Source organism: Alternaria alternata (genome assembly GCF_001642055.1).
Source record: "Alternaria alternata strain SRC1lrK2f unplaced genomic scaffold CC77scaffold_21, whole genome shotgun sequence".
NCBI classification, from domain to species: domain Eukaryota; kingdom Fungi; phylum Ascomycota; class Dothideomycetes; order Pleosporales; family Pleosporaceae; genus Alternaria; species Alternaria alternata.
The window spans coordinates 506,971-533,832 of NW_017306210.1; the positions used below are offsets into that span (position 1 = coordinate 506,971).

Here is a 26,862-nt window from a genome sequence, read left to right on the forward strand (position 1 = left end):
TAAAAAACAATTCTGCGTTGTCCATCTTCTACATCACTGTGGAAGTGATTTGAGGAAGCAGAGAAGGGTCAGAGAGAAAGTTTATGTATACTTGGTAGTTGGCGCTAGTGCGTTTTTGTGTTGGCGCCGAAGGGGTTAGTTGGGGCGTGTCATGCTTCAACCCTTAGGAGACATACTTCGAGCGGAGAGGCATGGGGTTTGGCGACGACAAGGGGTGTGTAGGGTGATGATAGATGTATCTGTGGTTTGACATACCAGATACGTCACCCTGTCTATTCCGCTGTCGCCTTGCTGATATTCTGTGAATACCTCTTTGGTATCTTATAAGAAGGCATTACTCTGAGCGACTTCTAGCTGTATGCGGTAAATCGAAGTCACATCCAAGTTCCACAGGTCGAGTCATTGCGCTAAGAAGGTCTTCGAGTAGGCCAGATAAATGACCCATCGGCGCTTAAGTACCTGGAAAGCCATGTGTGGCGCGGTAACAGGACCATGGCACGGGGATGCGGCGTGGTAGTCGAACAGTATATATAGGCCATGTTAACTGTGCCTCTTCAGGGCGAGCAAAGACACGACCACAAAATAGACCAACAACAAGGTTTTGCCCTGGAGCAACTGCTTTGCGATGGGTCCAATAGAGTCAGAATAATGTCAAAGAGACACTGTCTGATCGAGGGCCTAAATGGGCTGTGCATCGCTTGGTCACCAATACCTTTTGCGCGATGAGGGAATTGATGCTCACCGGCGGACTGCAAAGAGATTTCACGCGACGATAGGGAATACGCGGGGTTTAACGATGGCTGCCAGCGATATAATGGCGCAGCCAAATACCGCACGAGCGATACATTGACCGGTGCGGACCGGAGTATAAACGTATGGAATGCGAAGACAACATGCGCCGAGGACATACGCCGAGTACGCAGTACCGCCGTGGCGCCTCGCTTGCAGGATAGACAGCTGGGCGGTTTACACAACGAAGCCGCACAAAAGACAGAAGGAACAGTCTGCGACTGTGCCGTGAAGAACAAATAGCCTCCACTCAGTCCTGACTGCGATGCCTCACAATGTTTCCGTGCCATCACGCTTACACGTCGGAAATAACTCACATCAGAAAAGCACCAACTCACCAGCCTCGTTAAGGCCTTTCGAACCAACCCGTATTGGCCATATCCGCAACCGAGCATTCGCCACAAAAATCCACCTACAGGGCTGAATCCTATCCCCGGAGGGACGCACACGTTGCCCGATCCATGAGGCGCGTGATATTGCCGAGATGGCTGAATTGGTTGGCTTATCGAACGGCCGAATCGCTGACGTCGGACATCTTAGGCGTGCACTCTGTATGGCCCGTTTACATATATCGAGTGTGCCTTGAGGGTGATTTGCACGTCACGAGTAGACTGGTAGGGTGTGCACTGGGCTTGGGTCCCGACTTAGCCGAGTGCGGGAGGCCTTGGACATGGTGTTGTGTGTGACGTGAGTTCTCGAACGATGTTGCGCAACAAACTTCAGAAATGTGCGCTGCGAATGTATGTGATCAATGGAGGTGAAATCACCTGTCGCTCGATATAGAGAAACCTGGTAAGCCTTGTATCAGGTAATAATGGAATGCGCATTCCTTCCTGTCAGCAACACTTTCTTTCTTGTTGCTTGCGGTGGTGAGATCAGAAGCGTGGCACAGCCCCAAGAAGTGGCCAGACACTAGCGTACAAGGGCCAGGGATCGAGCTAAGCTAGCTTCCCCGCTCACAAGATGCATGGTCCTGTGAATGTGCAGTTGCCCTGGTGCATATAAGCCAACTACACCCCGACGCCTGTAAACAATGTCCCACACGCATCCCTCTACGATCGCCGAGTCTACATCTTCTTCATCGAGGCCCATTCTACACGATAACAATACAACTAACGAACAACGTGCTACCGCGACTATGAGCGACATCAACGGAAAGGCGCCTGTCAATGGTGGCAGCAATGGAGCAGCGCGTCTCGATGAGCCAATTGTCAAAGTTCAGCCACCGCGACGAGAGGATCTCCAGCCCAGCTATGCAAAGGTTCTTCAGCCTGATGATGCCGATGCTGATACGAATGGATGGTATGGTGGTATGGTAAGTTGAGCAGACGTCATATATCCTGTGTGCCATTCTGACATAAGTAGATCAACACGCTAGGTGGCTGCATCGGAACTCTGGGTGCCATCCCATGCTGCGTCGTATGCCCCAACCCCTACAAGCCAGTCAACCAAGGAAACGTCGGTCTCGTCACCAAATTCGGTCGATTCGCTCGCGCTGTCGATCCCGGTCTCGTTTACGTGAACCCGCTATCCGAGCAACTCGTCCAAGTCGACATCAAGATCCAGATCGTCGAAGTTCCCAAGCAAGTCTGCATGACCAAGGACAACGTCTCCTTGCAATTGACATCTGTCATCTACTACCGCATTACTTCGCCTCACAAGGCCGCTTTCTCCATTTCCAACATCCGCCAGGCGCTCGTTGAGCGTACTCAGACGACGCTTCGCCATGTTGTTGGTGCGCGTGTGCTCCAGGATGTGATTGAGCGTCGTGAGGAGATTGCTCAGTCGATCCGTGAGATTATTGAGGAGACGGCTCTTGGATGGGGTGTCGAGGTCGAGTCTATGCTTGTCAAGGACATCATCTTTAGCCAGGATCTTCAGGATTCGCTCTCCATGGCTGCGCAGAGCAAGCGTACCGGAGAAGCCAAGGTCATTGCTGCACGCGCCGAAGTCGAGGCCGCCAAGTTGATGCGTCAAGCTGCCGACATTCTGTCTTCCGCTCCAGCTATGCAGATCAGATACCTTGAAGCCATGCAAGCCATGGCCAAGAGTGCGAACAGCAAGGTCATCTTCTTACCAGGTTAGTCTTTTTCTACTCATTATATATGAAACATTTACTAATTCGACAAAGCACAAAACCAAACTGTCCAAAGCGCCCTCGCTCAGGCCGACTCCTACGGCGAAGGCCCAAGTTCCCACGGCGCCAGCAACCCAATGGGTGTCCAGAGTTCCGCAGCACAGGAGTATGGCGGTAACAGCCATGGCTTCCAGAGCGCCATCAACTCGCATGTTATCGAGAACATGTAAAGCGACAGCTTGAAGACTCTGGCAGATGCTCAGCTCGCCACGGCTCTCACGCAGACCTTTCGAAGATGTGGTGAAGACCTTCACACTACTGTATAAGGGTGTGTGTCTTTACCCGCTGCTTCTTTGTATCTCTATTACTATTCTTGTTTCTGTTTTGGTATACGACTACTACGGATGAGACGATCGGCGGGTCTAGATTGACATGAGGGAGTTTCTTTGGTTTTTGCAATTGTTTTGATACCCTCTTCCTGGTAGTTGATCATTATCGGTTCACTCGCTTGTTCCTCTGATAGACAGTTTTATGATAATGATAATGCCGATTTACAAACATCTATGAACATATAATATTGGTTCTTGGCAGTGGTGGTGTTGAGAATGGTGGCGGAACCGTTTTGTACCCTTTCAGGACACTCCGCTGTAGCATCTTACCTAGGTAGGTAACCGAATCATCGCCTACTTCTCTGCTAACGCCACATCAAGCTCTCACCGGTCAGCTTTTACATGCATATCATGTAACCAATCCACAGTCAGCACGTCGCTTGGCTTTTGCAGTAGGCACCTACGAGGCTGAATCGCTAAGCCCCGCTTTGCGCTCACATGTGCGAAGACTACTTGTCCTACCCATCAGCTTGGAGGGTTGCCTCCTTTCTTCCCCGTTTGGCTCTTGCGACTGCCACTGTACCTCTTCGCTTGCAGATATCCCGACGTCACCATTGATGGAAGCCCTCTCCGGGGCTGCCAGCGGCATAGCCGTGGTTTCCCTGACAATACAACTAATCCAATCCGTCGCACTTGTACGAGAGTTCATACAAGATGTCAAAGGCGCGTCGAAAGAGTTGCAACGGCTTGTGGGCAAACTGGAGCTGCTTAACGCATTGCTAGACGATGCGGCAAAGGTCCTGGAGCAACAGTCATCTCTCTCAGGAATGCACTTCCCAGCACCTTCGATGGCAATCTTCAAGTGTCTTCAAGACTGTGAGAAGTCTATACAGCCGCTTGTGGACATTGTAAAGAAACTCAGTCTGCCGCAATCTCAGTCTAGTTGGTCTACAGCTAGGCTCAAAAGTGAGATCAAGCTTGGATTGAAGGCAAAGGAAATCACAACCCTTGAGACCCGTATACAACATGACATTGATCTTCTTACTACTAATCTTTCAATAAACCAAAGCGGCATCTTGTAAGCCCCTGTTATATATCGTTAGACTTTGCGAACTAACTGGATATTGATAGGATGAGCCTGTTCCCAATATTACTCCGAAGTCAAGAAACAAAGCTGAACAGTCGTACTAACTCTGCTGTGACTTCTGTTTCATGCTCAGACTCGAAGCTTACTATTGGAACTTCCGATACCGTGTCTTCGGTTCCGCCATCTCCGGTCCGATATTCACAACAGACGATACTTGTACGCTCTGCCCTTGAAAAACTTGGACTCTACCGTCGCAAAGTCGTACGTTACCAGGACTGGACACTCAAAGATCAGCAAAGTAATGTTAAAAGCTACAAAAGAGACATACTTTGGACAGCTCATGAAGTCTCTGCGGTGTGGACGTTCTTAGGCTTCGGTCTGACTTTCACCCAGCAGTATCCATACGGCAGCATCTTTCCCACGCTCAGAACGTATCCTATAGGTGACCCAAGTAGTAGATTTTATGATATCATATGCGACGGAAGCGTTCGACAGCTCCAAGAAGAGATTAGTTCTGGCGCTCTTCATCCGTTCTTGCGAACGGCTGAAGGACACTCCCTGCTTCATGTGAGTCGCACCTGTAAACACTTGTAGACACTCATCTTACGCACAATCCAGTATGCTGCTATAAACCACAGATCGGATATATGTCGACTACTCCTTGGATACGGCGTAAAACCAGAACTCTCATTACGCAACCAGTCACCTTTATCACTAGCATTGAACATCTGTCAGCCACGTTCGTTACCCGCCAATACGATCGATACATATCGATGTTTTCTCGACGATCTAGATCTGGTCCATGAACTCAAGAGATTAGACAAGAAGTGGTTTGATGGCCTCGCTTGCTTTGGAAATGATGAAGCTCAATGGCTTTGGCAAAAAAGCTTAGAACTATTTGTAGGCGCAGATCTTCGAAGGAACCAACGGGTCATAATCCGACGATCTTGTGCTAGTGTTGCTAGAAGGCGACATCGCTTATGGCACAAATCCCAGTTTCCCGCCTTCCGGATGAACAGAGACATCCTCAGCGACATCCAATATGGCCGTTATCAAATAATCGAAGCTATGTTCACAGTATGCGAGGAATCCATGTATAGCTACATTGCTGGTGCTCAATTCTTGGATTGGCTCGTCTCTTTGGATTTGGACCCCGAATTGTGTGTGGTTAGCGAACGAGCGGACAGGTCACCATATATCGATAATCGGAGGATTGTGTTTGAACGCAACTGGGAGCAAAAGTGGGTTCTGGGCTTCGAATGGGTTTTGGATCACCAAGCACCTGGCTACAGCCTGCTCTCAGAGTATCCCACGTTGACTGTGGAAAAGGATTGGAGTCTCGATTGGCCCTTTGGTGGACGGGACTATTGGGACCGTCAGTACCTGGACAACCGTAGCGCGCGTTTCAACCGTCGTACAACTGCCAAAGAACACAAAGAACGCGCACGTTCAGGTAAAAAACCACGAAGTCGAATGCCAGGAGCATGGAAATGGTGAAGAATTTGTAGGGAAGGCTTTTTCGGCCAACCCCATCTACTATTCGGCCAACCCCAAAAGATCGGATGAGACGAAAGGAGGTAGACGAGATAGAAGGTCCGCTGCTAAATTGTAGTTAAAATAACTTAAGTTATCGACACCTTTGAATATTATTGCCCGATCAGGCAAAACTATTAGTGAGAGATTGCTCTCATCTGATCTTTCGTGGTGAAGGATTGCTTCTATCCAATCTTTTTAAGGGGTCTAGGTAGCGGATTGCTTTCATCATATAATTTGGGGATTATATTTCTAGGCACTTGGTTGCTTCCATTCGGTCTTAGATCTCTAGGTGACGGATTGCTTCCATCTGATCTTTTGGGGTTGGCCGAAAAAGCTTCCCAATTTGTACGCTGCTATCATGTAAACTCAAAACGAACTACACCATCTTGATAGCTTTACGATACCAAGATCTTGGCCTGCATCATGATGTCAATCATCTGATTATGTGGCTACTGGAAGACTTCCAGATTCCTCCTCTCTTACAGCGCAATAAGGGTACCCTAAACTTGTGCAATTGATGTGCAAATTGTTCTTCAGAATGGTTGCTGAACAGCAAGACCCCGTCGCGATGTGCAACAGCACAGTGTTATTTAAGTAGGTAACTGAGAACGCATCGACATGAACACAGTTATCGCATGTCAAGCGCATGGAACCAGAACCGCCACACGCGAAGCCTTTGTAGACTCATCGGCAGCTACTTACAAGCGTGTTCTTTCCAAAGTCTAAGATGCTCAAAGTAAAAATCACTTTTTGTTTGCAATCCATCACTTCTGATCTAGAAATCGCATCATTTCCCATTCCAATTCCCAACTTGCTCCCCTCCAAGTCGTTCGTTACGATGAACTATTCTGTCTCTTCTGCTACTTCAACCTGAGAAGACGACACCGCAGGACAAATCACGTGAAACCTCGCCATCGAAAACACCTTCCTCTCTTCCTGCAAACTCGCCTCCACCCTCAAACTCAACCTTACTTCCATCAACACTTCCCCCAGCAGATTCCGTCCAGGCCAAGGCCCGACGTGTGTGGCTGCTGAAACCCTGTCCAACCCAATGCCCAAAAACACATCATCTGGATCTGCCATAACAAGCTCTCGATGTCCCGTGGCCATGAGCTTCTGCGCAAGCATCGGTGCATGTTCTGAAGCTATGAACTTTAGACACGTTGCAAGATTGATAACTGAATAGGCCACTGCCGCCGTCCATTAGTTGTCTATATCAAATCTAGTGTTTCCATAACTCACCTGTCATCGCCCAGCTACGTGACCAGAAGGGGTTACTGGCTTCGATGTGCTTGCCTATAGCCCTTTGTTCTTGAGGATATGTCGCGCTCACTATGGCCTCATATAGTCCACTGTCGTCCTCGAACCATAATGCTTTTTTTGCTTGGAAGAACCGCTCACTGCAATTGTATTCAGTGTTCTCGTGTTGGAAGGAACTGAGGAACGCTGGACTGAGAAAACCATTGCCCTGGTCGCTGTCGAAGGAGAAGAAGACTGGCCCTTCGTCTGTTTCACATTCAGGCTCCATCTTCGTGTAGGTTATGTGTTGATAACTCGAGAATTGGGAGAATATGAGGCGAGGTAGCGGAAAGAAGTTTAGATATCAAAAGAAGACTAAATTTATGTAGAGAACATGAGCGCCTCACCTCTAGCGCGCACGAATAGTGTCCACCTTCACTTGCTTCAGTACCAGGGGTGAGAGAGTGATAGTCTTCTGCGATCAAGTGCGTGTGCACGATATAATGAAGTCTAACAAATGCAAATCCACCAATAATACCAAACTCCATAACGTATATACACCGAATGCAATATCGTACAACCACCCCCTCCTCCTCCCTACTTCACTCTACTTCAAAATACTAGCCCCCCTCCTATCCTTCTTCAACGGACTAAACGTAAACGCCTCCTCACTCATCATATTGAACCCGCCACTAATCGGCCTGGACTGTTTCCCCATACCACCACTCTTACTCAACGCCCTTGCAGCAAAAAGGCCTTTACTAAGTCCCACCGGTTTCAAGCTGGGCAGCACACCAGCATCCTCTGCATCATCCCCTTCCCCCTCGGTATCGAAAAGTGTCTTGCCCGCCGTAGCGCCCAATTTCCGCTTCTTCTTCTTCTCGGCAGCCGGTTCTTCGGTAAAAGTGGCAAAGGACATGAGGGATTTGCGAGGCTTCATCATTTTGCTGTTGGATTTCTTCGAGGGCCCATCCGAGTCCTTGGTTGCTACTTTTTGTGGTGCTGCATTTTCAGGGGCGTCTTCGGTTTCTTCCGATACCATTTCGAGGGCTGGGTTGACGGTGGCGGCCGCAGCGTTCTTCTTGTTCCGGGGTTTTGCATTCGCTTTGCTGGACGCGGACGGAGCCAGGGCTTTAGGCTTTGGTTGCTTGAGAGCTTTCTTGGGCGGTGCCGTTGGTGTGGCATGTTCTTGCATCGAATCCTCGACCTCTTGCTCAGCTTCTTCGTCTTCTTCCTCCTCGATAATGGGACTACCAAGTGCAATGCTAGACGTCTTGTTCAAAAAGGGTGTGAGGGAGAATGTCGATGTGTCGCCAACAGCTGTGACAGAAGTGGCGCGCTTCACCTTCTTCGCAGGGAACCCGTCACCAGGCGTACCTAGCATAGTCTCTGGTTCAGCCGTAGCAGCCATGCGCTTCCGAGCATTCTTCGCAGGCATGGTGGCAGGAGGCGCCATGCTCTTGGTTGGTGGCGCAGTTTGTGCTCTGTCTGCTCTCTCGAGTTCGGCCTCCTTCTCCTTGAGCTTCTCCTTTGTCGTTCGTAGCTTCTCACGGAAGGCACCAAGTTTGTCATCAAGGACGGCGTTCTTGCCTTGGAGCTCAGCTAGGGTCTTGGTGTACTCCTTCTCTTGCTTCTTGCGCTCTCGCTTTTCTTCTTCTAGTTCTCTCCTTGTGGCTTCGGCTTGATCGTCTGGTTGTTGCGAGGATTGTGAAGCCTTCTTCGCTGTCTTCTCTGCCTTTTGACGCTCGCGCTTCTCTTGCTCTAGTTCCTGTCGGAGCTCTTCAATCTCTGCGTCACGGGAGGCAGCATTTTTGCTCGCCTTTTCTGCTTGGATACGAGCAGCCTTTTCTTGTTCCAGTTCCTGGCGAAGTTGTTCAATCGCAGCATCTTGAGCCTCACTGTGTTTAGCAGCCTTGCTGGCTTCCTTCTTAGACAGGCTCTCAACCTTGGCTTGCAGACTTTCGGTCGCCTGTTGTTGTGACTCCAGATCGGCCTGCACCTTCTCCATAGCCTTCTCTGCCTTTGTGAGTCCTGCCTCGGCCTTCATCCGGTCCTTCTTCTCGGTTGCGAGTTGGTTGCGCGCTTCCTCTAGCTCGTTGCGGAGGTCTTCGTCTTGCTCCATCTTCTTACCTTGCTTGGCGATTGTCCGGGCGGAAGTCCGTTTCTCGTTCTCAAGCTCGACTTGCAGCGTCGCCATCTGGCGTTGTAGCGCGAGTTTCTCGGCAAGGAGGCCAGTGTTGGATTCGACTTGGGCGCGTAGGTGTTCGACTTCAGGGCGTAATGATGAGATTTCGCGGGAGAGGGCGAGTTTGTCGGAGAGGATCTTGTTGGAGTCGGATGTGACGTTCTCCATAGCCTTGAGCTCGGCCTGATGGAGTGTAAGCAAGCAGTGCATTGATCGGCAAGCTGGACGTGCTTACCTTGAGATTGGCGACTTCCCGCGCCTGGGTGCGGATGGTGTTTTGCGCTGCCTCTGCCTCTGCTCGTTGCTCGTCCAACTGTGCAAGGGCCTCTTCGAGTGATGCCTCTAGCTCGTCGGAGCGTGCCTGCTCGTCTTCGAGTTGTTCGTGGAGATCGCTGTTGTCGTCTTGCAGGAGGCACTGGGCGACCCGCAACTTCCGGATTTCCTCGTCTTTGACTACCGCTTCGACCGAGTGCTTACTCCGCTCGAGACTAAGTTCGAGAGTCGCGTTCCGCAGCGAGTTCTGGAGCTGAGAGGACACAAAGGGTTAGCGGAAAGTCTAAGAAGATACCAGCGGAACAGGGTCCAGCAGTTTTTTACTTACATCTTTCATCTCGTAGTTGGTATCTATATCCGCCTCCATAGTCGCGACCATGGTATAATATCTGCTCAATGATGTGTCTGTATCTGTAGGTGTAGTGTGGATGTGCGATCGATCTGGTGGGGCCTTGGGAGGACGCGACTGAGTAAACAAACAGAGAGAAGACGCCTGTACCGAACTAGCAACACAACAGTGAAAGAATGACTCTGAATGGATTCAAAACGACGCGATGGATCAAGGTCAATAAACCGAGTGCATTCTCCAAGACGAACGACTTGGAGGTTTGCAAGTCCGAGTGAAGGTCCACGCCCATGTCGCGACACCCCTGCCAGCCTTGGCGCCCATTACGCACGCCGCCGCATCTCCGGGCGAGCGCTCAAGGCCACGTTCCCAAGCTTTGGAGCTCCCGTCCAACCCACCAAGTCTCCGCAACCCCAACCATCCCACCCGCTTCCCAACAACACAATGCGGTGGCTAAACCTCCTCACGGCCTCGCTGCTGCCCTTCACAGCTCTCGCAGCCAAGAAACCGACCGGCGACCGCTTCAATGACGCCCGCGCCAAATCGCTATCCATCGGCCATCCACTCAAGCTCGACGATGCAAGCTATGCGCAATTGACAAAGTCTCCGCGTGACTACGGCGTCGCTATACTGCTGACAGCCTTGGAGCCGCGTTTCGGTTGCATGCTATGCCGGGATTTCCAGCCAGAGTGGGATTTGCTGGGTAAGAGTTGGATGAAAGGTGACAAGAACGGTGCGACAAGACTTGTATTCGGAACCTTGGATTTCGTAGATGGCAAGAACGTTTTCCAGTCGGTAAGATGAGCCCCTCTGCTTCCCATATATCTAAATGTAGAATGTACATACTAACTGTTCGAAGATGATGCTGCAAACCGCCCCCGTCCTCCTCTACTTCCACCCCACCGTCGGCACCCACGCAAAACCAGATGCCTCACCCGTCCGCTTCGACTTCACCGCCGGTCCCCAGACCGCAGAACAAATTCACGCCTGGATCTCACGACAAGTCCCTGCTGAACTGCCCAAGCCTGCTGTCTCGCGCCCCATCAACTGGATCAAGATCATCACCGTCACCACCGTTGTGCTTGGTGGCATCACCGCTGTCTCCGTTGCATGGCCTTATTTCGTTCCCCTGCTGCAGAACCGCAATCTGTGGGCTGCTGTCTCCCTTATTGCCGTCTTGCTCTTCACGTCTGGCCACATGTTCAATCACATTCGTAAGACGCCGTATGTTGTTGGTGATGGCAAAGGTGGTATGAGCTATTTCGCTGGTGGCTTCAGCAACCAGTATGGTCTCGAGAGCCAGATTGTTGCTGCCATCTACGGTGTACTTGCTTTCGCGGCCATCTCCCTTGCCATCAAGGTTCCTAGGATTAAGGATGCGCGTACGCAGTCTTTTGCGGTGTTCTTGTGGACCGGTGTGCTGTTTGGTATGTACAGTTTCTTGCTGAGTGTCTTCAGGTTGAAGAATGGTGGGTACCCGTTCTATCTGCCTCCTTTCTAGATGAAAGGTGATGGGTGAAGAAGAAGGAGTTGCAGGGACTTCTCAATCGGTGAGAGACCAGAGTATAGAGTTGGAAACTCATACTACCTGCAAGGGTATATCATTCCAATGGTGCCAAAAACCTGAGCTCACGGCTTGAGCTCGATGTATACTTTGTATGATAAAAAGTAATCTGTGAAAGCTGGCGTTCATGAAGTAGATGTCAATTCAAACGTCAATATCATATGTCCCACAGCTCTGTACTTGAACTGCCGTCGGAGGAAAAGATACAGTACCTTCAAAATGCTATGAGGGATGACTTTAATTATCCTAGCTTGAAGTCCAGGCTGCCAGCAGTAGACGATAAAGGAGCATCTTGTTGGGGGAAACGATTATGTGTCATACCAAGAATTTCGGTGTGCTACGAAGTCTAACTATATCCCAGCGGGTTGACAGGAAGATAGCGACACCTGCGCTAGGCTCCCGCAGTGCATCACCGCCCTCGCTAGTTGCACTGCAATCTTTAGCGTAGACGAGCTGTCGAGATACCATATGCGGCTGCGCACTATACCATATTCAGCCACTCACACGATATCTACATGACTTTTGGTCTATAGTCTTCTCAAGGTAGTCCAGATCGGCCCTGTTGCATGTTGGCCACACAATCTCGACCCCTCGTCCACGCTACAGATTGCAGTGCATTCGTAGTGAATTCGTACACGTATGTGCGTGGAAATGTTCTTGCCAATCACACGCATTTTCCCTCATGCATATGGTCTAGGTCTACCTGCTCGTCCGCGCTAAAGAATGCAGTGCACGGCAGACTTGCTAGAGCCAGTACGCAAGGCAGACTTCAAAATACGTAGCCACAATCTTGGCTACTCGTTTGCGCTAAAGATCGCAGTGCAAGCATTAATCGGTAAACAAGATGATGGTCGAGGAAAACCTTGACACCATGTACTCTAACGATGATTCATTAGTAGAGCTCCATACATGACACACCATCGAGCAACAATATCATAGGCTTCTTGGTTATTCAGCGTTGCCTCTTGTTCTATTGATTTGGTGGGGGAGTATGAACGTTGGAGTTGATCTTTACTCATTTACGCTAAGAATTGTAGTGCAAGTGGAAGGCTACCACCAGGCTGCGCTGCAATCTTTAGCGCAGACGAAGAGTTGAAATCGTGGCTGTGTACCTAGGTGTGCTGACTTCTCCCATACTTCGTAACAGGGGGGTGGGAAGGCTGCATGTGTATTGCTGCGTGCCCTGGGCTGTCATTGGTCATGTCTAGGGCGGAACAAAGGGAAGAGCCGTGAGGGAGCGGGAGAGAGCGCTGTGCACTGCAATTCTTAGCGCGGACGAACCGCTAAGACTGCATGAATGAACGGTGAGATGGAAAGGCTGGGGCGTGCTTGCAGTCATGAAAGCACACATTGGATCATGATCATAATGGTAACATTTGTACTACATTAGAAGATGCCATGACCGAGAACAAACCAGCAGCCCAATAACCATGATCCGCTATGAAAACATTTTGTGCCCAGAGAGAGATGCCCATCATAAACCCCCACATACCCATTAACGCTCAACAATCATACCGAAAGGAAAACAAAGAAAGAAGACGTACACACCTAAGCCATAGCCAACGCATGCAAGTCAAAAACATCATTCCTCCAACCCCCTTCATCCCAATCATCAATCCTCTCTTCAGCCCTCCTCCCCTCCTCTTCCCACAACTTAACAACACTACCGGGCGCATACTTGCCCGCAAACACGCCCTTCTTGTTCGCCTCGACACCCACCCTCGTATACACGTCCGGATCATCAGCCGGCGTGAGCCTCGTAATGACCGCCTTGACAAAAGTCTTGAGATCATCCGGATCAGAAATCCTCGTCGCCCTCAATCGCTCGCGCGCAAAGAGGAGCTCGCGGTTAGCAGCATGGATGCCATCTGCGATACCCTTGGCCATTTGCCTCTCCATGACCTTGCGGACAATGGGGCGGAGGAGGGGTTTGAACAGCCAGCCGAGGATGCTGAACTTGGATTTGCGCAGCTTGTACGTGAGCTTGTGGATATGTACACGTACGGCCTTGAGGGTGAGAATCTGTTCTAGCTTCTCCTTGCCGACTTCGACGTCGAGGTGGATGTCGATGCCGCGCTCGTCCAGCTGGAAGGATGCAATGCCCTCGTCGGCGAGACGGAGAAGACCAGAATGTGCGCGGAGGAGGAAGCCGACTTCGTCAGCACGGAAAGAGAGACCGTCAATCTTGATGGTGAACTTGGATGTGGCCTTTGATGCGACGCGGAAGCGCGCCTTGCGCAGTTCAAAGTCGTTGTAGGTTTCTACTTTGAAGCGGAAAGGCAAGAAGGAGGTGTGGTTGACCGTCTTTCCGGGTTCGATGATCAAGTTCTCCAAGAGCATGTCGATCTCGGGTGTGGAGACCTCGAGGCGAGGAATAGGAATATATTGGATGGCCTGAACTGCCAGAGGAACGAACACGTTGATGGCGTCCTGAACCAGTTCGCTGTTGGTGGCTGAGTGCATGGGCGACAGGATGTTCCAGATCCTCATGGTTGTCTTCATCATCTTCGCAATGTCCTCGTCCTGTGTAACAGCCATAAAGGTTCGCTGAGCTTGCTCAAAGAACAAATCAACATCCTGGCGAAGCGACGACTCGCTTCCAACACCCTTGGCCTTCTTCCTGAGCTCCTGAAACTTCTCGTCGATGTGGTCGAAGAAATCGGGGTCAGTAAGCAGCTTCTGGAGGGAATTGCCGACGTCGGTGAGTAGATCCTCAAATTCGGGGTCCTTGCGGGAGTGCTCCAAGACCTTGTGGAAGGCATCCTCGAGTTTCTTCCATTCTTGCTTGTCGCCAAAGGAGCTTATGAAAGTCCAGAAGTTCTTGACAGCCTTGTCCATTGCTGGGTTCGTGTCGACGTCCTCTTCGAGCGTGCCCATGGCGTCTTCAACTGTGCGAGAATATGCCATGGCGTAGCGCTTCAGCAGCAGTGCCAGTACAGATACGGAGTCGTTGTAGTCCCTCTTCTGCCTCAGGTTCGTGACCGTCTTCTTCAGACGGAACAAGAGCGATTCACCCTCGTCGCCCTGTAGCTTCTCTGCTAGGCTGACGTCTGCCCTGTGAGCAACCTTGGCCACACCATTTCCAACAACCTGAGCCACCTCAGTGACCTCACCACTCAGCTCCTCGGCGGAATGTGCGAGGTTCTCATCGGCACCTGGCTCTTTAAGGGCCTTGTACTCTGCTGGCGAAGGCTCGATCTTCTTTGCAGCTTTCTTCGCCACATTCGACAGTGTAAAGGCAGAGTCTCGGAAGACTTCGCGACCGACGACGTTGAGATCAGAGAGGAAAAGGCGGAAGTCTGAGTTGGTGAGGAGTAGAGACCCGACAGTCTGAAGGCTCTGGTATGCTGTGGACGCGTTAGCGGATGACAGTCGGACACATGTGTATGCACGCACCTGCAGTAGCATCTGCCTTTGCCTTTGACCTTGTCGTCCGTCTCGCCATATCACCAACATCAACAGAGATTCTAGCCTTGGAAAGGTACCAGAGAAAGTCCTGAATCTGATCTTCGCTGTTCTTGTGGTTCATCGTGTCGATGAATTGATGAAGCCATTGTTTCGTGAATTTGACTAGCAGACGACCTGAATCGCTCAAATCGGGGTTCTCTGGATTCAGGATATCTGCAGATAGCAAGCTGCGCAAATTGATGATGAGTTGCTCGTTAGATGGCATGAAACCCATAGTAAGCGCCCTCCACATCTGGTACGAGTGGAGCTTCTGATGCACCTCACGCTGGAGCGTTGTGTCATCACGATACTATTCGTTACGGTCAGCAACCATCATTTTGTGGTTGAACGCGTGAACATACCTGTGGCAACAACGGCTGTTGATCGTCGCGTTTGCGCGACCCGAAACATGATGAGAGTGACATTGCGATGATTTCTGTCACTAATTCGCCGAGCAAAGAGCAATTGAGGTTGGTAAAACGTGGGGAGAGCTGGAGTATAGCTCGCGTTGAAGCTATTGAAGCTGTCCAAGGTTCCAGGCTCCAACTACGCGTTGGTCAGGATGACGAGGGAAGCTACGACCCACGTCATGCCGCTCGTCGATCCGCGGCCCCACAAATGCGCCAAGAACGAATGGCCGGGTGTCATGCCCCAACCTATGGTTCGCGCATCACTCTCGAAGCACGTGGTGTGTATGCACTCATGTTGTTTGCATCTGCATCGACTCTATAAGCATACAACATATCGATTTGCCATGATTATGTTCATATTCGCATGCGAAGTTGGCTGGGTGCTCTGCGATGCCGAGGCAAGTCACTCCCTAGCTCCAGGATTCGTAGGTAGTCAAGAGAAGGCGCAGAAAAGCAGTGATCAAAAGCCTCATGAGATGAATGGGTTGCGCTCCGTGTAGTAAATTTGGCTGTTTCGATATTTCTCCGAGCACTCAGATTATCGTGAACAGGTTATCAACACGCTTAGGAGTCTGTCGCAGCCACGCGGAGGTGTCTCCGAATATCGCTGCGTCATAGTTGACATTTGACGCCAACGGAAGGCCATCAGTGTGCTTTACCAAGAATCTGAGAATATACAAGCAGGTTTACAGAAGAAGTTCAACGTAGGCAACGTCGACCGACTGTTGTTCGCTAAAATTAATTGTGGTGCTGTTACAACAGATTCCTTACCAATCGAATGAGTGTTTGCTCTTCCCGAATGGGCCTCTCGAAGAGGATATTTACAGGATGTCGATAGCTATGGGCGCGCTGGTGGGTCGAAAACTGAGGCTGTCATTGTTGTGTGCAAAGTAGTCCGCTCTCATGGTCTCGGATCTTTGGGTCTATTGATCCTGAAGGATGCAGTGAACACCGACTCCGATTCCGATGAGACATTATAGACTGAGAGTGCCACAGACTACGACCCACGCTAGTCTGCTCGGACCACAAGGCTTCATGCAAGCGTGGGCTTCCAGATCTGAGATGTACTGTACTGACTCGCCCGCCAAGGCGTCAGAGAGACGGTGAGACTTGACAGCTGCATGACAGTCGCAGCTTTGCGGTAAGGAGAGGCAATCGATTAATAATAGTGACTTGTTCAATGGTTGATGCTTGCAAATTAGCCATCGTGAGCAGAGACTTGAATGCGAAAGTCGGATGTGGGTAATAGCACGCAATAAAGTTCGTCGTCCGTAACCACCCGTGGTGCTGTGGATTGTGGAGTCGCGTGCCCCAATTCTCGGAAGATGGTAGGAACTGGGCGCGAAGCCCTAGGCGGCTGCCTTACCCAAGCCATCAAGCTTTCCCCACACCACGCGGGTGATCCACCAGCCACTGTAGTCGCATCTGCAGCTGCAGGTGTAGAGTCTGGGACCTCCGATATATAGTAGGAGTGGTCAAACGTGAACTGAATCAGATGGAATTATGTCGACACTCGGACCGGATCCCACGGCTACCTGTAGACAGTGAGTTATTTTAAAGAGACAGTCCGGCCTGTCACAGACATGGGGCGAGAGCAATCGGATGTTGCATGCGCTTCCCCTGGCACCATGCCACCAACGGTCCGTTAGCGAACAGTCAGGGGTGCACATTCTGCGTAAAAAAAAGTTGCCCTCAGCGGCTCCGTTGTGCGGTACAAAGACACACCGCTCATACTGATTAGCAATTCGTCGGGTCGCGGTGTACGTCCATGGAGCCGGTGCGGACCCGCGAGAGCAGACGGAGGTGTTGATCTGGCTAATGTCCATGGCGCTATTGACCTGAGTAACGCATCCAAGGTACCCTTCGTACAGTGCTGTGGCGAAAGGACACGAGACAACTCCCGTAAGATCAACACGATTAATAATTAAGCACGCTGTTGCAACGCGGCGCTGCGCATTGACTGTGACTGCGGGAATAAAATGCCTCGATGCCTGACAAGACGTGTGTTGGGCTATGCGAACCTTGGAAGGCCGTCGTTGAACAAAAGAAAACAGCGGTATGGTAGAGACAAATACCGTTGCTGCCACGCGTTCGGGCTACTTGCCAGCTCGGTTTGCAGTACCGGCAAAAACAAATCTGCACAGAACGGACAACGATTTTGGCCATGGAAGAATCCTACGGCATTCCGTCAAGGCAATGGGCGTTCCGATTGCTCCCGAGTGATATGCACGTCCAGTCATGACCCCTGCTACCCGGTGGCTGTGGCTGTGACACGACGAGGATGGCATGTCCCGGATTTAGCAAGAAAATTACTGAAGAATGTCGCGAGTGTGCTGTGTGAATGGTGTGATTGTAGAGAGGAGTGTATACAGAAGCGACAAAACCTTATCGTCGTGGTATGCGGAGTTGTCGTCGCCAAGAGAGATACTTGGGGAAGGGACTCGCGTAAAAGTCACCAACGGGCTGGTCCATGCTTCCTTTACAGGCACACTTTGACGGCGAGAACGGATCTCCTCACAGACTGACTGTTGCGGAACCTAGACCCATCCGATAGGCTGACTATTATGTAGCCCCCCATCCTCCGCGCCCCAGGCGGGCTGTCTTCCTAATTCCTTTTCAATTGCCGACGCGTCGTTTCAGCTCATTTCAATGCAGCGATTCAGGTCGCTTATAAAAGTTACGGCTCCCGCCCAAGGCCTCCGTTCTTCAATCCAGAAACCTCCCTTCGTTCGTTATATGGCCACTGTAGCAACCGACAACATGCCTTCCGCCATTCGACCCAACATGGCCCGCCAATTGAGCACCACTTCCGGTGACTACGACCTGTCGTACACGCCCGATGTCCGCAAAACCCTGGGCACATACGGCCTCACTCCCCCTGCCGTTGAGAGCTACGACGTTCAGAGCGAGCGATGTGCGTAGATATGCCTGGAAAGAAGAAGTCAGCCTTGTTAACGTTCCCAGGCCTCAGACTCCTTGCCATGAAGCAGGCGCCCATCGAAAAGTTCCAGTACCTCGTCCACCTCAAGGCCACCAACCCACATCTTTTCTACCGTCTCCTAGGAGAGAACATCAAGGTACGAAACAACCAGAGGCACTTTGCAATCACGATTCTAACATAGCCAGGAACTCACCCCCCTCATCTACACCCCCACCGTTGGTGAAGCCTGCGTACGATGGCACGAAATCTGGACACAACCCGAGGGCATGTATCTCTCATGGAGCGACCGGGGCAACCTCCGCAAGATCCTCGACAACTGGCCACACCAGGTCGACATCACTGTCCTCACAGACGGATCCCGTATCCTGGGTCTTGGTGACCTTGGTGTCAACGGCATGGGTATTCCTGTCGGAAAGCTCGCTCTGTACACCGCCTGCGCTGGTATCAAGCCAGACAGCACCCTGCCCCTGACTCTCGATCTCGGAACCAGCAACAAGGCCCTCCGCGACGACCCTCTCTACATGGGCTCCAGGATGCCCAAGGTTACTCCCGAGCAGGAGAAGGAGTTCCTCGACGAGCTCATGGCTGCTCTTACCGACAAGTGGCCCAGGTACGTAACATCCACCTATTATCCTATTCAGGAAACTGATCGTGTGACAGCATTGTTATCCAATTCGAGGACTTCAAGAACCCTTTCCCCGCCTTGGAACGCTACCAAGACCAATACGCCATGTTCAACGACGACGTCCAGGGAACTGGTGCTGTTATTGTCGGTGGATTCATCAACGCTGTCAAGGCGTCCGGTGTCCCCGCAAAGGACCACAAGGCCATCTTCCTCGGTGCTGGAAGCGCTGGTGTCGGTGTTGCCAAGCAAATTGTCGAGTACTTCATGAAGGAGGGTCTGACAGAGGACGAGGCCAAGCGCAAGTTCTGGTTCGTCGACTCAAACGGTCTCGTCACCCTAGACCGCGGCGACAAGCTCGCCGAGCACAAGGTCTTCTTCGCTCGCGACGACAACAACGGTCGTCAATACCAGTCACTCAGCCGCCTCATCGACTACGTACAGCCCACCATCCTGATGGGTCTGTCGACCATTGGCGGTGCCTTCAACAAGGACATCCTCGAGAAGATGGCCAAGATCAACAACCACCCCATCATCTTCCCTCTCTCCAACCCTTCAAGCAAATCCGAGTGCACATTCGAGGAGGCCGTCGTTGCCACCGAGGGACGCTGCCTCTTCGCTTCCGGCTCTCCCTTCCCCTCAATGGAGTTTGGAGGCAAGATGCTTACTCCCGGCCAAGGAAACAACATGTACGTTTTCCCTGGTATCGGACTGGGTGCCATCATCTCCAAGGCCGTCTCCGTCACACAAGACATGATCTACGCCTCTGCAGAGTCACTCTCGACTTCTCTCAACAAGCAAGAAGTCGCCGACGGCTGGCTGTATCCGGACATCCGCCGCATCCGCGAGGTTTCCGTCATTGTCACCCGTGGTGTTATTCGTGCGGCTCAGAAGAACGGTGTTGACCGTGCTACCGAGCTCCGTGGTCTCACTGACGAGCAACTCGACGCCTACATCAAGAAGAACATGTACGACCCTTACACTGAGCCCAAGTACTTCGACAAGAAGGTGTCGCAGCTTGTTGCGAGCGAGAAGCTGAATGGCACTACTGTTGGTGTGACTGAGGTCACCAACGGTGTTGCTCACTTGTAGAGCTCCTTCGATTCTTGAACATGCTTTTGGCGCTACGGTTCGTCTTTAATTGAAGATGCACCTTTCTTTGGTTCTTGTTTCGGTAACGGCCTTCATTTTAGACTGGGCACTGGGTCTCACCAAAATTACTTTTCCTTTTCTCTCGACTTGTGCTTGTGGGATGGCTGGATGGATACTCGATACCCTACTACACTTCATTCGTCTTCTCACGAGACTTGTAGTACACACTAGATACCTCCGACCTTGGTGCAAATGATTGCACTGTGGAATGAAAATGCAACATGTTATGGACAATCTTAAGATCAATCCCCCGTCTCCACTTTGCAATGGTGATGTCAAATCATTGACGGATAGAGTGTCCGTCTCACGTCACTATTACTATGTTCTCAACAACAGTACTTGTTGAGACTACCTTTTCACTGGCGTTAAACAATACCATCTGCCATACTCTACCTCCGACGACGGCCCCCCTCATTCTCCGAAGACCTCAATGACTACTTCCACACATGAGTGCAGTAAGGACGATCAGCTTATCACAAAAGTCCCTTATCTCGTATCACCTCGAGATAAAACGGGATCCCGAAATCTTCCACGCGTCCTTAACAACAGCGCCAGACTATAGTAGCACAGACCCCTCCCCATACCACACCAGCCACAATGCCATGCACGACCGCCCAGCCCAGCCCCTCCCCCCTTCCCTTCCGCTCTCATCTGCGGGATGGCCCGCTGCTAGCTTGCCTTGACCCCGGGACCCACTTTCACCGGTTCTCAACAGTTTTACATGCAGCAATGGTTGGAGCGAGCGCACGCGCATGAACCAGATCGACGAACGGGTAGGGCTGCAGGCGGTTTTTGACTCGTATGCTTTTTTTCCTTCCTGTGGGGGCTTTTAAAGGAAAGAAGAAAAAAGGATTAACTCCGCTTCTTTATTAGACGGGTTTGGCTTGGTGTGTTGATTAGGATAAGGCATGTCGGTTTCAAGTATTTGACTTGTATTCTTCAAGTACATCTTTGGTGCCTGGGGATTGTGGAAGCCGGAGGCACAGCTAACCAAGACGCAGATAATACTCCAAGCATGCCGTCAACGTAGTCTGAACGTTAGACGCTAATACGTGCTGCAGAACCCCCACAATGAACTTTTCCATGCACATGCGTTTGGTGCCACACTGCTGGCTAGGGACAGTCTCAGATCAGCTCGACCTCCTTCAGGATGTCGTCCTCCTCGTCTTCTCCAAACTCTGGCTTGACACCCAGATCCGTCTGATCCTCCTCAGCCTCAGGAGTAGGCTCCTTGTTCTTCTTGGGGCGACTGCGACCCTTCTTGGGAGTAACCTCACCAGTGTTGCCCTCATTATCGGTCTTCGGCTTGCGTTTGCGTGGTGTAGCAGCCTTCTTGGTTGGGGCTCCACCAGCAGGGGTAGTGACAGCGGCAGCAATGGGTAATCCAGCTTTGAGTGCATCAATCTCTGGCTTCAGCGCAAGCTTAGTCTTGTTCATCTTCTGACGACATCCGTTCACGTTGCGGCCAGCAGGTACAGGAGCAATCTGTATTATGTCAATCAAAAGAGCTCTACTTAGGAGTGGTACACCTGGTTTCATAGTGAATACAGGAATACTCACATTGTAGTCGAGTTGCACATTGCCAGCCTCAATAACGCTGAGGAGGTAGACGAGCTGTTCACTGTCAGTTTTGCGGTTTCGTAAGTGGATGGAAGGGAACGTACAACTTCGTGTTCAGTCCAACTCTGAGCGTTACCTTGACCAGACATGATGTGGTATTGCCGAAGGAGATATTGACTGAGCAGGAGTTTTCAGATATAGTAGGGAAAGGGTTATGGCCGTCGCAGGCTGAGGATGGAAAATAGAGGTAGAGCGAGAAAGCAGGGTGAGGAAGCGATTGACGTTTGTATCTAGAGTGGGAAATCTGCCAAGCGGGTGGAACTCAACCTCACTGTGAGTCCTCGAACAGCAAAGACGGCACGTGGTCAATGGTGCAGAGTTCACGATGCGTGGTGAAGGTGAGTACAGATTGCTAACGGAAACGTGGTAGCCATGCTCTGAAGATCAACGCCAAGTCATGTATACATTACCCTTCTATGTATATGATATGATATGACCTTGGGGGTTGCCGTTCAATCTGTCACAGCATATTTATAGAAATGCATGCAACATTAGCCCACCAACATAAACCGACAATGCCATATCTGGATACTCAATGAAGGGAAACATGACAACTGTACAACTCGTAGATGGCTCTCACTGACGAATTTCTGACACTCGAGATAGCGCAATCTCTGCATTTAGTAGGGCCTACGTGTGTCAAAACTCACCTTCACCTGTTCACCATCAGTTCACCATCACAACAACGCTACCATATACGAACAAAGATCCATCATCATATCCCCCGCTTCCGAAAACTTCGCAACTCTTTCCACGCACACCAGTCCGCCATCCCTTTGCCATTACATACCACGGCCATACACTAGGATCCAAACAAATTACCAACATCAACACAACCTTGAAACACTAGAGTCACCATGTCAGGCAACGAAGGCACGAAGACTGGTTCTGGTTGGACAGACAAGGAGCGTGTATATCTTCCCCAACCTCCCCTCCTCACCCCAAGCCTCCGCACAAAAAAAGACTGACAAGAAGAAAAACAAACAAACAGCTCACCTACCTCTTCACTCTCATTGAGAATTCCAACGTCAAGTTCGACTACAACGTACGTAGCCAATGTCCCTATTTTCCCTCTTTCGCACATCCCACATACTCCCCCGTCTTGCCATAAAATCTACCGACAACTAACATGAGAACTCCAGAACACTCCACGCCCCGCCGGCCGTTCCATCATCGCCTGCCAGCGCATGATAGATCGCCTCAAGAAGGCCGCGCTCAAGGACGAGGTCGAAGCTCTCACGTCTGGTGATCCAGGTACCAACGACAGTACTGGTACCCCGAAGAAGACTCCGACTCCGCGTAAGCGCAAGGCCAAGGGCGGTGCTGCTGCTGCTGCTGCTGCTGCTGAGGGAGAAGCGGATGTCAAGACTCCGACTAAACGCGGTCGTAAGAAGAAGGAGCTTGGGAGGGATCTCACCGACGAAGAAATTGTTGATGGTGATCTTGTTGAGGGGGAGACGATTGGTGTTAAGCCTGAGCCAAAGGAGGAAGGGCAAGTCGGCGAAGATTTCTGATTCAATCAGAGGGCTGGGTCTGATCGCGTAGTCGCATTCACAAGGATGTACTACTGATATCGTTGGATCCCGGGGGAGCTATTTCATATAGTCTGATCGGCGTTCGCGAGCGAAATGTCCTCTACTCTCAGACAGCATGAACACAACGGGATGCAAAAAGGAATCACATCATGAGGAACATGTCGAAATACAAAAGAGGACACCACCTCAATATTCATCAACGGAGCAAAAGAGAAGAGGAAAAAAAAAACTTCGAATGGGTATCTAAACTATACATCGTTCAACATGCAACTTTCTCGGCCGTTTCAAAATCATGAGTTTCGCTTACACACATGAGGAGACTCTCTCTCTCTCTCTATCACCTCGAATAATCCGGTTTTGTAGCCTTGTTAACAATAGGCGGCGGACCATCTGTATCCGGATACGGCAGCGGCGCTCCAGGCGGTGGTCTCGCAAAACTGCTTCCAGCCGGCGGACTGGTCCTCAACCCGCCAGACGACAGTGGCGGCGGCGGACCATAGCCATCCTGCAAGGGCGTCTTGGGCGGCCTCGGCGGCGCATTGCTCAACCTATCGTCCCAACTCGTCGCACTGCTCATCCAAGAAACCGGCCTTCCCGCTTGAAACTGCTCATCTGAGCGCCGACCCGGAGACACTAGTTCACCAGAGTGACGTGGCGGGAGGTCCGAGAAGCCATCTGTACTGGCCGACTGCGGATACTCATCACTTGACACAACGAGGAATTTGTCGTTGTCACTCGGCCGTCTTGGTTCCGCCGCGGGTCGAAATGCAGGATGGATATTAGTGTAGTATTCTGGTGCAAGGTCCTCGGCTGGTAGTTCGACGGCCATGGGTGCAGGGTCTGGGACGGTAGGGAGGGGTTTATTGGGTGCCTGGGCGCCTGGTGAGAAAGGAGACTCGCCTTTGGCCGCGCGCTCCCAGCGGACTTTTGCGAAATGGATTCTGGCGATTTTGGCGGCGGAATCGAGGGTCATGGATTGGACGCTCTTCTCTGCAAGGTACATGCGCGTGTTTGTGCTGATTTCTGCGAGGGCGTTCCACTCATTCATTCCAAATTCCCCAACACCCACATTGACATTCAGGCGATAGTAATTTTCCGGATTGACATGTCGTTTCGCAAGATGGTCCTTCATTTCCTTGTGTGTCTTTTCGCAGTCTTCGATCTTTTGAATGAGCTTGCGGCGGGCCTCTGCAAAGTCGCCGATGCCGCCTGACACAAAACCTTCCCACCACAGATGTTGTTGGGCGTTTGTGCCTTCGGGTCGCTTTCCCGTCCCTATGCTCACAAAGACGCCGACTTCGCGGCCGGGCCATTCGTTGCAGACGGCTTCGTCGAGGGCCATGGGGGCTGGGTTGTATTTGCCGGAACCTTCATCGAGGAAGACGGATTGTCCGACTTGGATGGGCTTGAATGCCAGGGCAGTCGCGGATGTGGCTCGGCCGGCTTGCCATATTGTGGCGTTGGGTTCGATGGCGGGTTCTTTGCGGGAATCGTAGGAGCGGAGCAGGATCTGGCCAGCGCCAGATTTCCTTGTGCCTTTGTACACGGCCGTGACGGCGCTGTCAAAGTTAGCAGACTGAAACACTGCCCATGTATGATTCACTCACGTCTTAGTGCGCTCTTCCCGGTTGTCGTATAGCAGAGCGTGAGGGTTCCCCCACTTCATGGCGGCTATGCGCATATTTACGGGCGTCATGCCAATCTGGCTATAGTTGCTGGCATTACTAGCGCTCCTTTGCATACGGCCCGAAATAGCACTGCCCGGGGTCATGGGCGGTGCATCCTGCCCATTGTGGTTGTCGTTGCCTTCGTCATCGTAGATGGTGTGTTCGCGCACACATTGCATAATAGCTTCCTCTAGCTTGGACGCCTTGAACAATGTAGATCGATATGGTATGCCGGCAAACGTCTTGTCCGTCTCAAATACTCTTCTCGTCATGCGCACGTAGACGTCTTTGCACGTCTCCACGTCCATTCTCAGTCTACCCAGCATTATGGCAATCAGACCTCCGGTGCCGGTTCCTACAATGAGATCGAAATGTTCGCATGGCTTTGGTACTTCGTGCCGTTTTGGGGCTCGGCCTTCGGTCTCGACAAAAGTTCGGTGCATCAATTCTTGGAGGATTATCAGCATGGAGTACCCCCGCACGCCTCCGCCGTCTGTCACATGGGTTAGCACCTGCCATACTGGAGCCTTGCATCATAACCTACCTAGCGACAGAATGCGCAGCGGCGGCCCTTTAGTTGTGTCCTTCCGACGCACCCCGTTGAGTGCCATGTTTGGAGTAATATGCGCTGGTTGTGTTGGGTATCACAGATTCTAGGCGGTTCTGCCTGGCACGGCGCGTATACGTCTTCGCTGCGTTGTGTGGATAGAATCAGGCTGTCGGGTCCGCTGCTTTCCAGTATTTCAGGCCGTGGGCTGGCGTGGGCTGATTGCGCGGCTGAGGATTTGTCTGGAATCGTCGTGTTGTTGGTGTACTAAGCAGTAAAGCGTGGCTGAGAGGGATCCAAGCCTGGGCGCGCGCGCTCGAAAGCGCTCAAGAATGTCGTTGTGAGGTCGGCTGCTCGGTGCGCGAGCAGAAGGGCATAGGGTACAGTCACAGGAGAGACAGGCGATGAGTAAGAGGAGTTCACGTGGAGGAGTTAAAAAGATTCTTTGACTCTTGCCGGTCATGGCCAGCAGCCCAAGTTGGTTCACAGCGTCGTCACTCGTCATTCGTCACTCGCCAAGCACCAGCCATAAGCCGAACTGCACCGCCACCTCGGCTCCGCTCTTTAGCCCACCAAAACCTGGTTTATCCTGGCATGCCGCACGCCGTCAGAGCCCAAAGATCTTCCGTCTCTACCGGTTTTACGACAAAAGATCTTCATGCCCTTGCAGCGGCAATGCCATGGCCCGCCTGCTAGAAGGAACCTCCCTCCACAACATCGACGCGAACGAGTGACTGTCCAATCGCCAACTCTGCGGCCCTGCTTCGGATGGCCATCCTTCCATGATACGTCGCCTTCTCCGATCGAATAACGATGCGAACTACATTTTGATCGCGATGAGAGAAAATGCCTCGCTTTGTCATGATTGATCCATTGTGCCTATTCGTTAGCATCTCGCCGAGCTGCTGCAACACCAACCTGGTACATCGAGTCCATCGTAGACCTGCACGCTTACATGTTGTGATATCGTACGATGCTTCGTGAGGGTGTCTATCCGGCTTCCACGTGACGTCGAAGGGAGCCAGCTGCCAAGGTAACCATGCAGGACCTCTACGCCACTAACATGCCATACGAGAGAAAAGCTGAACAGGTGCAGGGTCAATAAGCCCTACCTAGTATCTTGCAGTCCACATAAGCTTATAACAGATCAACAACACTGTAGGCTGTTATCTTTCTCATCTATGCATAGATACACTACTCTTGAAACACTTCGTTCAAGTAGGCAACAATGCCTGCACAGTGTCATGAGATGGACGAAAAGTCTCAATCACAACTTTTAGCTCACAGGCATGATAGCGTGCTCGATGATAGCATCCGCCGAGCCAGCAGTAAACACGGAATGTGAGGTTCACAAACTTCTGCGGAAAGACGTCGGGCCGCTTGTGTAACACGAGCTGTCTTGTTGAAATGGTAGTACGGGAGACAGCGCGCTTTCCCAGTCAGGCGGCGTGTAGCAAATAAATAACTTCTGGTTAAACCCGCGATTTCCTTGTCGT

General features: G+C 51.4%; 10 protein-coding genes across 10 annotated transcripts; 5 read left to right on the forward strand and 5 right to left on the reverse strand.

The window, feature by feature from the left end:
* Window positions 1-1,927: 1,927 nt before the first annotated feature.
* CC77DRAFT_1034160 (stomatin family protein-like protein) lies at window positions 1,928-3,096 on the forward strand (the record flags this gene model as incomplete). Its single annotated transcript, XM_018526845.1, has 3 exons — window positions 1,928-2,104; window positions 2,155-2,869; window positions 2,921-3,096. 3 exons carry the CDS (start codon window positions 1,928-1,930, stop codon window positions 3,094-3,096), a joined length of 1,068 nt encoding a protein of 355 aa, XP_018382045.1.
* Window positions 3,097-3,812: 716 nt separating this feature from the next.
* CC77DRAFT_1065074 (hypothetical protein) lies at window positions 3,813-5,779 on the forward strand (the record flags this gene model as incomplete). The annotated part of the gene is made up of 3 exons (XM_018528784.1): window positions 3,813-4,273; window positions 4,327-4,849; window positions 4,901-5,779. The coding sequence occupies 3 exons, from the start codon at window positions 3,813-3,815 to the stop codon at window positions 5,777-5,779; spliced, it is 1,863 nt and encodes a 620-aa protein (XP_018382046.1).
* An 882-nt stretch (window positions 5,780-6,661) lies between these two features.
* Window positions 6,662-7,510, reverse strand: CC77DRAFT_1078026 (DUF1768-domain-containing protein; the record flags this gene model as incomplete). Its single annotated transcript, XM_018529270.1, has 2 exons — window positions 7,061-7,510; window positions 6,662-7,008 (listed from the first exon to the last, which is right to left on the reverse strand). Exons 1-2 carry the CDS (start codon window positions 7,344-7,346, stop codon window positions 6,662-6,664), a joined length of 633 nt encoding a protein of 210 aa, XP_018382047.1. The 5' UTR covers window positions 7,347-7,510.
* Window positions 7,487-10,123, reverse strand: CC77DRAFT_997156 (hypothetical protein). The gene is made up of 3 exons (XM_018536505.1): window positions 9,844-10,123; window positions 9,478-9,768; window positions 7,487-9,425 (listed from the first exon to the last, which is right to left on the reverse strand). Exons 1-3 carry the CDS (start codon window positions 9,892-9,894, stop codon window positions 7,665-7,667), a joined length of 2,103 nt encoding a protein of 700 aa, XP_018382048.1. The 5' UTR covers window positions 9,895-10,123; the 3' UTR covers window positions 7,487-7,664.
* Window positions 10,124-10,277: 154 nt separating this feature from the next.
* CC77DRAFT_971091 (hypothetical protein) lies at window positions 10,278-11,601 on the forward strand. The gene is made up of 2 exons (XM_018535826.1): window positions 10,278-10,656; window positions 10,721-11,601. The coding sequence occupies exons 1-2, from the start codon at window positions 10,306-10,308 to the stop codon at window positions 11,360-11,362; spliced, it is 993 nt and encodes a 330-aa protein (XP_018382049.1). The 5' UTR covers window positions 10,278-10,305; the 3' UTR covers window positions 11,363-11,601.
* A 1,226-nt stretch (window positions 11,602-12,827) lies between these two features.
* Window positions 12,828-15,386, reverse strand: CC77DRAFT_1098224 (hypothetical protein). The gene is made up of 3 exons (XM_018529933.1): window positions 15,235-15,386; window positions 14,822-15,182; window positions 12,828-14,772 (listed from the first exon to the last, which is right to left on the reverse strand). The coding sequence occupies exons 1-3, from the start codon at window positions 15,295-15,297 to the stop codon at window positions 12,974-12,976; spliced, it is 2,223 nt and encodes a 740-aa protein (XP_018382050.1). The 5' UTR covers window positions 15,298-15,386; the 3' UTR covers window positions 12,828-12,973.
* A 2,620-nt stretch (window positions 15,387-18,006) lies between these two features.
* On the forward strand, window positions 18,007-20,203 carry CC77DRAFT_1023964 (NADP-dependent malic enzyme). Its single transcript, XM_018525772.1, has 4 exons — window positions 18,007-18,196; window positions 18,247-18,359; window positions 18,409-18,833; window positions 18,884-20,203. Exons 1-4 carry the CDS (start codon window positions 18,043-18,045, stop codon window positions 19,935-19,937), a joined length of 1,746 nt encoding a protein of 581 aa, XP_018382051.1. The 5' UTR covers window positions 18,007-18,042; the 3' UTR covers window positions 19,938-20,203.
* A 666-nt stretch (window positions 20,204-20,869) lies between these two features.
* Window positions 20,870-21,706, reverse strand: CC77DRAFT_1098226 (hypothetical protein; the record flags this gene model as incomplete). The annotated part of the gene is made up of 3 exons (XM_018529934.1): window positions 20,870-21,482; window positions 21,558-21,611; window positions 21,662-21,706. 3 exons carry the CDS (start codon window positions 21,704-21,706, stop codon window positions 21,123-21,125), a joined length of 459 nt encoding a protein of 152 aa, XP_018382052.1. The 3' UTR covers window positions 20,870-21,122.
* Window positions 21,707-22,474: 768 nt separating this feature from the next.
* Window positions 22,475-23,131, forward strand: CC77DRAFT_1065080 (hypothetical protein; the record flags this gene model as incomplete). The annotated part of the gene is made up of 3 exons (XM_018528785.1): window positions 22,475-22,528; window positions 22,609-22,662; window positions 22,760-23,131. 3 exons carry the CDS (start codon window positions 22,475-22,477, stop codon window positions 23,129-23,131), a joined length of 480 nt encoding a protein of 159 aa, XP_018382053.1.
* On the reverse strand, window positions 23,096-25,830 carry CC77DRAFT_385926 (FabD/lysophospholipase-like protein). Its single transcript, XM_018531468.1, has 3 exons — window positions 25,364-25,830; window positions 24,760-25,312; window positions 23,096-24,711 (listed from the first exon to the last, which is right to left on the reverse strand). Exons 1-3 carry the CDS (start codon window positions 25,428-25,430, stop codon window positions 23,490-23,492), a joined length of 1,842 nt encoding a protein of 613 aa, XP_018382054.1. The 5' UTR covers window positions 25,431-25,830; the 3' UTR covers window positions 23,096-23,489.
* Between the last annotated feature and the right edge of the window lie 1,032 nt (window positions 25,831-26,862).